Raw genomic sequence first — 14,737 nt, forward strand, 5'->3', positions numbered from 1 at the left:
CTATAAGCAATTTCATAGAAATTTTTAAAGATGTCAGTAAAAATATCAAATGTATAAGATGTCATAGGTATCACTTAGAGATAAATATGTAAAACAAGTAGATTCTAGATTTTTAAAATCAAAAATGGAATACATTGAAAACAGATAGAAGTTCAAGTTGTCTGCAATGGTGGAAATCTCTCTGTTGGAGACAGGTTTAAATCTTCTCTACAGTTAAAGCAGTGTGAAAATCTTCTCCACAGTTAGAGTGTGTTTGGAACTGGGTACAGGTGTTTTTGTTAAAATTGAAGACTTTAAAAATTTATTTTTTAGTCTTTAAATATATACAAAATATAATTTCAGTTATTACAGCTTTGTCTTTGTGTATCATATTCTCTCTAAACACAATAATTAAATAGCTTAATTAATAATTAACTTAGCTTAAACACAATATTATTAGCTTAATTAACTTAGCAGAGCAAGTTTAATAGCTTATACTACTTATACTTTAACTATGCAGAACAATGCAGTAACTATACAGAAAAATGTGGTTAAATTGTTCATCACAAGTTTAAAAAAACTAAAAATAAACCAAAGAGCATAAAAACTATGGAGAAAATCTAAAATTTGCTGTAGTAAATTTTAATTGTGTTGCCATTATTTATTTTAGTTACAAGTTACACATCTAATAAATATTTTTATTAGATATGTATTTTGTAACTAAAATCAATGAATGTCTTTTTATTTGACTACTATAGTTGCTGAATTTAATAAAATTTCAGGAAAAATAAAACAAATTATACATTTTTATTTTGAAAGTATGAATATTTAGCACTTAAATTGTGTTAACTATTACACATGATTGATTTAATCCAAATAAATCAAAAGTAGGGAGAGTTTATACATGGGGATCATTACAGAGAGCAGTGGTAACTTTAGGCTGAAATATATTTAAAACTTGTTTAACTTTTTACAATTCTTTAATACTTACTGTGCCCAGAATAAAAGGTGCCTTATGTTTATAGTTTTACATAAAAATAAACAAATTAATAATGATTAAGTTATATTTTTAAATCTTGTACAAACAAGATGGCAATAAAAATAGCTTCATTTTTAAATTTTTCTAATTTTTTGAGTTATGGATTAAATTCAGCAATTATCCTTTACTGTATCTGTCCCTTGCTTCTAACATCTAATCTCATCTAATCTTTAGAATTCTCTCTTGCCTTCAAGACTCATTTAATTTACAGTTTTTAAAATCTTTTGGCTCTTATTTGCTATCTTGTATCTTTTTGCTCTTATTTGCTATCTTGCTTAATATCCTTTTATTGCTATCTTATTTAATATCCTTTGTTATCTAGTAACTTCTAACTGAAATAGTGGTTGCTTGCAGCCATGTAATTTGCTGGGAGCTCTAAAATTATCTATAAATGTAATACAGTAGAAAAGCAACCCTTGAGTCCCTATTTTGTGTGCATTCCCTTTTTGTGTGCAGTATCTATTTGTGTGCAGTCCCTATTTATGTGCATTCCACTATTGTATGCATTGCAATTTGATGCATTCCACAATTGTATAAGATGATCTCAGATGTTCAAGATCAAGATGATCTTTGCACTTTGCACAATAAAAAAATTAAAATTAGCTGTTTTATTTTTTTGAGTTAATTTTTCAAACTGTTTTATAAAAATACTTTGGTTTTTAGGTTGTCGTGTAGAGACTTTTCAATTAGGTGTTAGTTGTGTTGATACATATCGTAAAAGACCAAATGTATGTTAATTATTTTATACTGTTATTATAATTGATTTTGTTTATTATAGTTAACATAGTTCTTTATAATTTATGCTGTTTTTATTACATTTAAATTATTTGTATTTTGTATGATATAATTTTTTTAATTAAACACAAACAAATGTGTAACAGCATTTGAAATTTGTTTTTTTGATTTAGGATGTTCGTATAGATAGATCTCCTATTGAAGCATTAAAAACAGTTCCTTCACATGAGTATATCTTTATAATATCTATGTATTTCTTATGGTTTATTATTATGACTTATGTATTATCCACAAAAAAAACCAACCAAGATTTTTTTATTAAAAAATTTACTTGAAGTAAATAATTTCTGAAGTTCAAATACATATGCCCACTTATTGAATATTTATTGTTTGTTTTAGTTTTTTTATCTTATTGGTTTCATTAAAAATAAGTTTTATATTGAATCTTATTTTATGTTTATTTTCTCAACAGTTTCGTATTTTGATTTTTTTTTTTTTGTCGTTATAATGATTAAATAGCTCTACAAGTATTTTATTATTTTCCAATAAAATAGAAATATAAACTGTATACAAACTGACTTAACCTAACCCTTACCCTGTGTATATGCAAAATCTGATATGTATTCATTAATGTTGTGGTATATATATATATATATATATATATATATATATATATATATATATATATATATATATATATATATATATATATATATATATATATATATATATATATATTTTCTTGAATATCTTGAAAAAAGAGCACTTAATACGGCGCTGAAAACCAACCACTTATTGATCATTTTATAGATACGTAGATGACAGTCATGCTAGAGTCCCTCACATTGCCCAGGCTGATCAATTTAAGGCAATACTTAATCAACAGCATCCAAAAATACAATATACTATCAAATTTGAAAATGACAAAAAAACACTAAATATTCTAGACATGCATAATAAATTACAAAAATGGTAAATATGAATTTAAAATACACAGAAAAAAAAGCAATTACTAACATTCAAGAATGGCAATATCAAACCATGACCCACAAATTTTAAATGGAATATTCAAAGGTTTTGTACGTAGAGCATTTAATGTATGCAGTCAGGAACATATAGAAAATGAACTGAAATTCCTTATTCAAGTATTTGTCGAAAATGTCTACAAACAGTCCAATCTCATAAAAATCATAAAAGAAATAAAAAGAAAGAAAAAAAATCACTAGTGACTACTAAAAAACATTGAAAGCATCACCAGTACGTATCCAAACGATTTCATTACCTTGGGTACCAATATTGCCTCCCAAATTATGTAAGGTGTTTAGGAAGGCAGGATATAAAACGGTCTTCAAATCAAACCTGAATCTAGAGGCAATATTAACATCAAGAAATAAATCCAAACTACAAATTAACAGCCACCCAGGAGACTACCTTATTAAATGTCATTGTAGCAAAAAGTATATAGCTGACACAAAAATGCAAATAACAACACAAAAACAGTACAATAGGAAATAAAACAGAATGATCTGCATTAGCTGCACATATGAGACATTGTACACAACAAATTAACTGGGACAGTTGCAGAACTCTAAAAGTTGATGCTAAAAAGTTTGATAGGAAAGTTCGTGAGGCACTTAAAATACAGTACCACCAATGTGCCCTTCAACAAAATGGTATCAATTTAGATGAGGGACAATATGTGTCAGCAAAATTTTGGACACCGTTTCAGGTGCACTTACGTCAGAAAAAGATGAAAACATCCCATTGACATAAAATAGAACTGCCATTTTAAAAATATGATATAACTAAAAAAAAAAAAAAACTTTTTAGCTGAAGATGCTGGTCACAACATTCCAGCAAAACTTTTAAAAAATAGATTTACTATCGAGAGAAATTCGTATTTGTTGATGTTTATAAAATAATAATATATATGTGGTGTATATATATATACATATATATATATATATATATATATATATATATATATTTTTTTTTTTTTTTTTTAAACATCTTCGCTTCCAACAAGGCTGCAAGCAGCCACTAATTAAAGTTGGAAGTTACTGTAAGGGAAAAGATGAAGGTTGTAGAGCAAGATAACGATTGACGGACGATTTAAAAGATTGCAAATTATATGAATCAGGAAAGCAAGATGAAGGAAGCGAATTCCAAAGAACTGATGTTCGAGGAAAAAAACTAGACGAATAAGCGTTTTTGGAGCACTTAGGAACAGTCACAGAAAAAGGATGACACTTAATTGAATGAGGAGTAACACGAGAATGAATTTTAGTAGATGGCACAAGAGACGCTAGCTCTTTAGAGCAGTGCCCATTATAGTATTTGTAGAAAAGAGAAAGAGAAGCAACATTACGACGATGTGATAATGGTTGGAGGTTGGCTGCAAGAGCAGGTCCAACTATGTTTACAATGCGTTTTTGCACCTTGTCTAAAAGAGAAAGGACATCATTAGAAGATCCGCCCCAGATATGGCAACAGTATTCCATACAAGGCCGGATTTGAGATTTATAGAGATAGAGAATAGAATCCAGAGTAAGAAAGTGGCGAGCTCGATAAAGAGATGCAACCTTAGCAGATGCTAATTTTGCAACCGATTTGATATATGGTTTCCAAGAAAGATTGGAAGTAAGAGTTAATCCTAGAAGATGAAGAGTAGGTGACTCATCGAGTACATCACCGTTCATAAATATAGGAAGATCTAAATTATTGCGATAACGATTGGCTGAAAAAAATTGAGTTTTATCTGAATTAAAGTTCACCAGCCACTGTGAGCCCCATGCTATAGCAGAAGTGAGATCCTTTTCAAGCTCAAATGCCCCCTCCAGGCAATCAGAGGGTGTTGGTTTCTTATCACGACAAGAATAAATGGTAGTATCATCAGCAAACAATACCACCTTAGATGTGAGAATATCTGGAAGATCGTTAATGTAAATTAAAAAGAGTATAGGGCCAAGGATAGAACCTTGATGAACCCCTGAAGTTACAGAATAAGAAGAAGAGTGTTGTCCATCGAGGACAACTTTTATGCTACGATTGGAAAGGAAGGATTCAATGATCTTAAAGATGTTGCCGGATACACCATAAGAAGAAAGCTTTTGGAAAAGACCAGCATGCCAAACTTTATCAAACGCTTTTGAAATGTCAAGAGCGATGGCCTTAACCTCTCCACCTTCATCTAATGCACGATAAAACCTGTCAGTTATTACTGTTAGCAAATCAGCTGTAGAACGAGAAGATCGAAATCCATATTGATGGTCAGAAAGTAAGTTATTAGATTCAAGATGAGAAATTAAGTGTTTGTTAATTAAAGATTAAAAAACCTTGCTTATGATAGGAAGAAGACTTATGGGACGGTAGTTAGACGAATCAGATCGCTCCCCAGAATTTTTGAAGATAGGGATAATAGATGCGGCTTTCCAGCAGGCTGGAAAACAAGACTCTGATAAGCACTTGTTGAATAGTTTTGAGAGTATAGACGACAGCTCCGGAGAACACTTCTGCAAGACAATAACAGGTATGTTGTCTGGGCCACAAGCTGTAGAAGAGTCTAGGCAGGAGATCACTTTAGATACAGATGCTGGAGTGATATGAATGTCAAGCAATGGATCAACCTGTTTGTTGGCAATATCAGGTAGAACACAATTAGTGGAATCAAGAGATGATATTGATGAAAAGTTTTTAGCAAACAGTTCGGCTTTGTCTTTAGGTGAGGTGACAAAGTCTGAACCATACAGGAGAGGTGGAATTATAGATTTGCCCTTATTATTGATATTATTAAAGATTCTCCATAAGTCACGAGAGCCTAATTTTTGAGATGAGATACGAGATTTCATGACCTGAGAATAGCGGGTTTTGGCGTTAGACAAAGCCTTTTTACAGTTGTTTCTAGCAGTAATAAACAGACGTCTGTTTTCTGGAGAATTGTTTTGCTGATAAATATGGAAGTAACGGTTTCGATTGGCAATCGCAGCAGCACAGTGTGAGGAAAACCATGGAGGAGAGTGAGGCTTGACCTGGAATCGTCGAGAGGGAATAAAAGATTCCATGCCAGCCTGAATCCACGAAGTTATGTAAGAAGCACATTTGTCGACAGGAAGTTGAAAGATTTCTACCCAAGGGCCATCACGAAGAAAATCACGGAAAGAATCCCAGTCAGCTTTACTGTAGTTGTAAGAGGTTCGATAATAGGGGGATTCAGGTGATGAAGAAGAATGAGATATTAGTTTTAAAGAGATCAAACTGTGATCAGAAGCACCTAAGGGTGAATGTGGAGAAACTGAGCACTGACTAGGATCAGAAACAAGACATAAGTCAAGTAGAGAAGGTAAATGATTAGGGTTGTCAGGAAAGCAAGTTGGAAAGTTGACTATTTGAGATAGGGATTGAGAAAGGCAAAAGTTGTGGGCTTTAATGCCTGCAGAGTCACTGACACTAGAGCCAAGCCATTCAGAGTGGTGAGCATTAAAGTCACCGACAACAACTATATTAGCTGATGGATAAAGAGAGAGGGCTTGGTCAATATGATCAGAAATACCATCAAAAAGAGTGCAGTCTTGAGATGAAGGAGAGCGATATAGAACAAAGAGAAAGGCAATAGAGTGAAGTGTATATATATATGTAGCTATATGTAGTATATATGTAGCTCGAAATAACGAACTTTTATGTTCCTGACAATTTGTACGATAAATACTCAAGTTTGGCAGACATGTCTGATAAAACCTAAAGAAAGGCGATCGAACCCTAGTCACAAGAAATATTTATTCCTGTGATTATGATCCAACCCCATTCCTGATCTTAAAATATTTTGTTTTTTTAACTTGATTGACCACGGAATATTTGAGCAGCCGTGGCACAGTGGTTAGAGTTCTGGCTCAGAACCCAGAGGTCCAAGGTTCAATGCCAGCTCTAGCCCAACAGGCGACATTGGTACAGAAGGAGGCGTGAACTTCTTGCTCTCCTGCGGTGCTCTATGATAAGACAGTAAGGACTTCTGGGAGCACCTAAAATAGCTATTTAAAAAAAAAAAGATTGTTTAACTTAAGGTGTTTCAAAAATGCGCAGAAAATAAAAAGAAAATTTAAAAGATAATTTATCTAAAGAAAGTAAATCTTAAAGAAAAAGAAAAAAATCTCAGTTCAAAAAACTAAATTTGAAAAGGAAAATATATTTATATTACATTTTCTAAAAGATACTAAACTATGCGAAATGCTTTGTAATTTAATATAAATATATTAAATAGCAAAAATTATGTTTACTTATTACTTTATTAAATAAAGTAACAAATTAGTAATGATTGTTTACAATACAATTACATTTTATTTAAATTATCAAAGAATATTATATTTAATTACTTTTATATAAATATGAAATATTTATATAAAAGTTATTATGTATAATATTCTAAAAAATACATAATGTATTTTTTGATGAATCTTTTTAAATTTTTTCTATGATTACTATTATAAACTCTTTTAATAGCAGAAATCTTTGGCGCGAAAGCAAATGTTATGTAGCATAACTCAAATTTCATAGTGTAACAAAAAAGTACTGGTTTCTATAAGCATTAAAAAAACTATTATGTTAAAATTTTTATAAAATAAATTTAATAGGAGTTTTAAAAGCTAAAATATTTGTTTGAAATTTTTAAAGACCATCAGACAAAAAATAAAACAAATACTGATATATAAATTTAAATTAATAATAAGTTGCAACTTTTTAATAAAAATGATAAAAGTTGGGCTGCCTAATTCAAAAAAAAATTTAATGCTAAGGCTTTTTTTTAAAAATGAATTAGCTCAAAAAAATTATGTATTTTATTAACGCAGCTTCATTTTCTGTTTTGTATAAAAAATAAAAAATTCAAAAAATGATGTTTATATACACTACTGAATTTATTAATAATTTTGGAAAAACTAAAATAATTATAAAATAAATGCGCACAAAATATGGGTCAGAAAAAATGACTGATACATATTTTTACCGGACAAGTGACGGACAATGTCCTATGTCCAGCGGTTATTTCGAGCCCTATATATATATATATATATATATATATATATATATATATATATATATATATATATATATATATATACATACACACACACACACACACACACACACACATAATATACTGTCCTAAATGGTTTCAATAAAGGAAGAATTAATGAGATATGGAATGACTCATAGAGATATTACAAACAAGATAGAATGTGGAAAAAGCATCGTTATTTGTTTTCTAAAGATGTATACGGACATATGAGAAACACGCTGTCAATCTAGATTAGAAAGAAAGAGAAAAGCTTCAAAAAAATAAAATAGCTTTATTCAAGCTGCCCTTTAAAATCACATTTCTACAGATGAGATAAAACAGTTGAAAAAGTATTTATTTCCTGACTGAAAGATGAGTTTCTACATTTGTCTCATTTGTAAAAATTTGGCGTTTTTTAAGTGCAGCTCAAACAATGCATCTAATTTTCCTTTCGAGTATGAAATTGTTGAGAAAAGTAGAATATAACTTAGATTCAATATGAAACTCATTTTTAATGTAAACAAGAGGATTTAAAAAAACTAAATAATAAATATTAAAAAAGTGAATTTAAACTTTCTTTAATTTGTTTAATAAAGTTTAAACTGGATTTGAACCCATTAAAAGTAAATTTTCCAAATACATCTTGGGCGCATTTTTTTTGGCCTATACAGTGTGTATGTGTGTGTGTGTATATATATATATATATATATATATATATATATATATATATATATATATATATATATATACAAATACATATACATATACACATATATATATATATATACATATATATATATATATGTATATATGTATATATATATATATATATATATATATATATATGAATATATATATATATATGTATATATATATATATATATATATATATATATATATATAAGAAAATCAATAAAAAAAGCAAATAAAATAGAGAAAAGAAATTTGCTTTATTAAACATTCATCATTTTTTTAAAAAGTGCTAAATAAGTGGTTCCAATTTTTCAAAACTCTAGATAACACTTTGACCTCTCCAACTATCCTATGATTAGTCATCACTCTGTTATTAGTTCTTTATATTAAGGTTTTAATATTATTAAATTATTTATTTCTAACTGGAGTATTATTATTATTCTTAAAGGCCTACACTCTTCTTTTTTTCAAGTAACTTTAAGGATACCACAAGGTTCTATCTTTGTTCCTGTATTGTTTCTTATCTACAATATCAATCTTCATAAAAATTTGACATCTAAAGTGGCTATATTTGCTGGCGACTCAACTTTATACTCTTGTCTTGACAAAAAATCTTCACTTTTTTGATTGCTTAGAACAAGCAGCCAATTTTAATTTGATGTCTCTTCTGTAACAGCCTAAGGCTTGCAGTGGCCTATGGATTTAAATTCTGGACTTAAAATCCACAATTTTGTTAGACAACAAAACTCATTTATTTGCTGCGAAAAAGTATTTCAATAATGTTGGCATTCCTATATTGATGAATAACAAACCTTTTATTCTCAAGCAAAGTCTAAAAGCACATTGTAAATGTAATTAGACCTGCTTTTTCTTCCAAGCTTGAGCCACTCTCCGATTGTTGTAAGGTTACATTTCTTTTTTTTTTCTACAAATACCAGCATAGCATCCTTTTACTGTATCTGTCCCTTCATGCTATAAAAACTTCTATTAATCCATATTTTTTCCTTGCACATCAAAAAAACCTTGTAACCCTTAGCCATCTTCATGTTTACTTTTATATACAACCTACAACTTTTTAAGTCTTCACTTAACTGTTTCCTAGTATTTTAACTTATTTTAAACTAACTCTTAACTTAATAGTGGTTGCTTGCATTCTTGTTGGAAGTAAATTAGAGTTTGAAAATATATAAATATATCCCAGTATTTAATAAAAAGTAAATGTAAGCTTAAAATTATAATATGTAAAGTATTATAAATTTTTTTCTAGCGGCTATCAAACCCTGCTAAATCTTATAATTTTGCCGGGGGCGATTTTTCAAAAAGTCTCAATTTTAGTCAGGGCCCCGGTCACTTAATAAATATATAGTACATTATTTGTGGTGACATACTATTCATTTTTCAAAAATTAAAAATTTAGTAATATTTCTGCTAATATAGTTAAATAAGTTGATAGTTAAAAACTAAAAGCAAATATTTGTTTACAATAATGATGTCATTGGTATGTAATACTAAAGTTTTTAAACTTTAATAATTATGTGTAAAAGGCATCCAATGATTAGTCTTTGCTAGGTTGTTATCTTGATTTAAAATTCTATTATCAGTGAAGCAACATTAGTGTTAGTTGATTTCAATAGTTTCATAAATTTTTAGTGTAGTTATTTGGAATGAAAATTAAATGGAATAGTCTCAAAGCACTGTAATAGAATAATATTTTTTTTTTTTAAATGTTAATTTACATCCCCAAGGCAATGAAGGCCACTACATTCAAGGAGGCTACTTTAGTTGTGGTTACAACCCTTTCTTAACTCTATAACTTCAAAACACAAACCTTGATGATCAAGGCTGCTGCATAGAGAAACAAGTTAAGCAAGGTACCACCAGGGGCGTGGTGAGATTAATTTCTAAACTTCTTGCTAATGAGGCGAGCACTCTACCACAACACCACTACTGCAGAAAAATACCCTAATAATAACATTTTTAACCAAGATAATGTCAATCTAGTAATTTAGTAGCTACCTATTATGTAGCTTTATTATTTATGTATATTTTTTAAACAGTTTTGTAGTTTTGAAAATGGCTCCGACTATATAAGCCAATATATATATATATATATATATATATATATATATATATATATACACATATGTATGTATGTATTTATATAAGTATATGTAAAGTATATCTGAGGTTAAATATTGTGGTGTAATAATATGAAGACTACAGAATGTGCTACAGAGCTCAATATTATTAAAAAATATCTATTATTTTAGTTATTATTTATCTGAATTAAAACAGCTGAGTAGCAGGACTTGAAGTTCTTTAATCAGTTGTTTTTATTTAAGTAAATAGTATATTATATATATATATATATATATACACCTATATATATATACATATATATATATATATATATATATATATATATATATATATATATATATATATATATATATATATATATATATATATATATATATATATATATATATATATATATATATATATATATATATATATATATATATATATATATATATATATATATATATATATATACACACATATATTTATATTTGTTGTAAACAAAGACATTTTTTTACAATCACAAATAACTAAGAAACTGAAAGTTTTATTTTAAGTCTAAATTTGGGATCACTATTGTATTTTAGCACAGAGTATATTTCTCACATTTTTTTTTTTTTTCTTTTAAGTAAAAAATAACTGATAGTTTAAATTATTTTCAATCGTTTGGAATAATTCGTGTCCATAGATATACAAAAACCAAAGGAGCAATCAACATTGTTTGATCAAAGTTGTGTAAATATTAGTAATTTGAAGAATGACATTGTAGCAACATTGATAGTGTCATAGTGTATAGATAATGAAGTTCGTAAAAGGGACTAGTTCTGTTCACATAGCTTGTCTTGCATAAACAATCCATTTTGTCATTGTGATATTTAATAAATCACACGATGAGCAATAATGTTACTGATTATGGCAATGATTATTATGTTGCAAACAACCTTAAAATGCGTTTCTTGTGCAAAGTTAAATATTTCTATAGGAACATTTCTAAGCAAACTATAGTTTTTAAAATTGTTTGTCACACTTATGCCAGCTGGCGTTAATGTAGATTTGCGTTAACAGGTTTGTGTTTCAGTGTTTTTAATATTGTTCAGCGCGCTTATACCATCAATTGGCATTAGTTGAATTACTTAGCAAACACATGGCATTTTTTCAACGTATTTTAACGACGAAAAAACACTTGCTGTGTAGTTTGAAGATTTTCAGTTAACAAGTTTAGATTTTTTTCAAAAATTTCTCAGTAGCTAAAAAATTGCAGTTAATGGTAATGGCTGCAAGGGCATTTATGCATTTATCTATTATTTATAAATATGTACATAATATTATAATAAAATTTATTTATTTTTGTTTTTAGCGTGCTAGACTATGATTCAAGCTGGAACAGAAAAGTTTCAAAGCCAGTTGCTTCTATTCCCATAGAAACCTTAGAATTATAAATATTGTTTTTTTGAAAGGAATATAAACGAGAAAAATATCAATCAAGGAAGTTTAAAATCTGTTAAAGAAACAGCTGCTTTATATTTTGACATTTAATAATTAAGTTGCATTTAATGCAATAGCTATACCGATTTTTTAGGAGTTTTTTTATACTATTCTTGCAATTATATTTATAATGTTGTCACAACTTGGTTTTGTAAAAGTATTTAATAATCTCATTAATGAGTTTTGCAAATTGTAGCAAATACTATTTGTATAAAAACGGAGACATAGTTTCATGTATATATTTATTTATGCACCGGAAATTTGAATTAAAAGTAATACCTAAAGCTTGTTATTTTCAGTGGAAGATCATTTAATGAGAAAACTCGCGCTTTTTTCTTTAATAATATCCAGCATCGAACTTCATGTTAAATTTAAAAACCTATGCGTTACGGTATCATATGAATGGCTTCTCAATGTCGCTCCGTGCATTTTTTGCTAGATGGGCATTACATTAAAGTTTTTAAGAAGAGTTTATTTTAAACATTTTAAGTTCAAATGGTCAGTTTACCCATAAATAGTTTACAAAAGCCCTATCTATCAAGTTAACAATCTGCGTGTTTTATGTAACCCATAACTCAAAACTTCCGTTTTTTTCTCACAACAATATACCAAAAATAACAAATTAAATTTGAAAAAGAGATCTCGAATTTCGCTTATCTAATAGTACTATTTGTCAAGCGAGTAATACTAATCGTTAAGCTACTAATAAATTAAGTAGTACTAATCGTTGTCTATATAATATACTTTGTCTATAAATATATATTTGCTCATGGCTCCCATATCCTTAAACGGAGCTCAACGTTGGAGTCTTCTGCGGGTCCCCTCGATAGGGATTGTGTAAACAAAAAAAGAAGGAAAATTTTTTTTTTTTTGTATATAAAAGAAATAACAAAAAAAAAACAAGTTTTTTTATTTAAAAAACCGCTTTTTCTGTCAAAATCTAAATCATTTCTTGTTTTTATTTAGAGATTTTTGTTTTAAAATAGATAAGATTTTTAAATGTTTTAAAGTTAAAGCTCAAATTATCAGTTTTTCAAAATTGTTTTTTTAACTTAAAGAGACTGAAAGGTTATAGTGATTTATTCACTTAAAGATTGAATCGCTTACCTTCACTTGAAACATGAAACGGTATCAAAACGCCCCCTTTTTAAAGCATTTATTAATCCTTAAATTAAAACTACAAGATAACCAAACTTGATCTGAATACATTCAACCAAACAAGACCAACCAACCAAACAAGTTTCCTTATTTGGTTGTCAATTTTCATTTATCATTATTTATTTTTTATTTATCATAACATCATTTTCAAACAAGAAATTATAATGACAGTGTATCATGCGCTATTTTTATTGCCTTTGGCTTATTAAGTCTCGGCTTGTTAAAAGTTAATGAGGATAAAAACCAAAAATCACTGATCAAATTATGCTTAACAAACTAATAACCAAGTAAAAACTGTGCGATTTACGCAGGAAACAATTCACATCAACAGTCCAAAAAATCGTAGTTTTTAGAATAAATACAAATGTTAAGCTATTGTGTTTGAATGTGTATTAATATTTTTTTTTAAACGTCTTTATTTCCGACAAGACTGCAAACAACAACTATTAGAGTTGGAAGTTACTAGAATAAAAAAAATGAAGTTTATAAAACAAGTCAACGATTAACAGACAACTTAAAAGATTGCAAATTATGTGAATCTGGAAAACAAGATGAAGGGAGTGACTTCCAAGTAACTGATGTTCGAGGAAAAAAACTAGATGAAAAAGAATTTTTGGAGCTCTTTGGAACAGTCACAATAAAAGGATGAAGCCTAATTAAATGACGAGCAGCACGAGAACGGATTTTAGTAGTTGGCGCAAGAGAGGCTAACTCTTAAGAGCAGCGCCTATAATAGTATTTATAGAAAAGAGAAAGAGAAGCAGCATAGCAACAATGTGACAATAGCTGAAGGTTGGTTGCAAGAGCAGTCCAACTATGTTTACAATGCAATTTTGCACTTTTTCTAAAAGAGAAAGAACATCATTCGAAGATCTGCTCCAGATATGGCAACAGTATTTCATACATGAACGGATTTGAAATTTACAGAGATAAAAAATAAAATCCTTAAGTACGATAAAGAAATGCAATCTTAGCAGATTCTAATTTTGCAATGGATTTGATAAATGGTTTCCAAGAAAGATCGGAAGTAATAGTTAATCCTAAAAGACGAAGGGCAATAATTGCGATAACAAAGTTGCTGAAAAAAATTAGTTTTATCTGGGTTAAAGTTCACCAGCCACTGAGAGTCCCATGCTGTAGCAGAAGTAAGATCCTTTTCATGCTCAAATGACCCCTCTAAGCAATTAGAGAATGTTGGCTTCTTATCAAGACAAGAGTAAATAGTAGTATTATAAGCTAACAATGTCACCTTAGTTGTGAGAATTTCTGAGAGACCGTTAATGTAAATTAAAAAAAGTGTAGGGTTAAAGATAGAATTTTGAGAAACCCCGGAAGTTACAGGAAATAAAAGAGATTGTTGTCCATCAATTCAGCTATGTCTTTAGATGAAGTAACAAAATTTGAACCATGAAAGGGAGGAGGAATAACAGATTTGCCTTTATTATAGACGTTGTTGAAGATTCTCAAAAAGTCTCCGGAGCCTATCACGTCTTCGTTACGAGAGAAAATCATCGAGAAAG

General features: G+C 28.9%; 1 protein-coding gene across 1 annotated transcript in view; it reads left to right on the plus strand.

Annotated features, from left to right (window-relative positions):
• LOC100203886 (6-phosphofructo-2-kinase/fructose-2,6-bisphosphatase) overlaps nt 1-12,343 on the plus strand; it is a 41,480-nt gene extending 29,137 nt beyond the window's left edge. Inside the window, exons 17-19 of the mRNA XM_065818278.1 lie at nt 1,682-1,746; nt 1,927-1,982; nt 11,932-12,343. Coding sequence (XP_065674350.1) covers nt 1,682-1,746; nt 1,927-1,982; nt 11,932-12,013 — 203 coding nt within the window. The 3' untranslated portion in view covers nt 12,014-12,343. The remainder of the gene's footprint in view (nt 1-1,681; nt 1,747-1,926; nt 1,983-11,931) is intronic.
• The last annotated feature ends 2,394 nt before the right edge of the window (nt 12,344-14,737 follow it).

The sequence above is a fragment of the Hydra vulgaris genome, chromosome 14 (assembly GCF_038396675.1).
Source record: "Hydra vulgaris chromosome 14, alternate assembly HydraT2T_AEP".
Lineage (NCBI taxonomy): Eukaryota > Metazoa > Cnidaria > Hydrozoa > Anthoathecata > Hydridae > Hydra > Hydra vulgaris.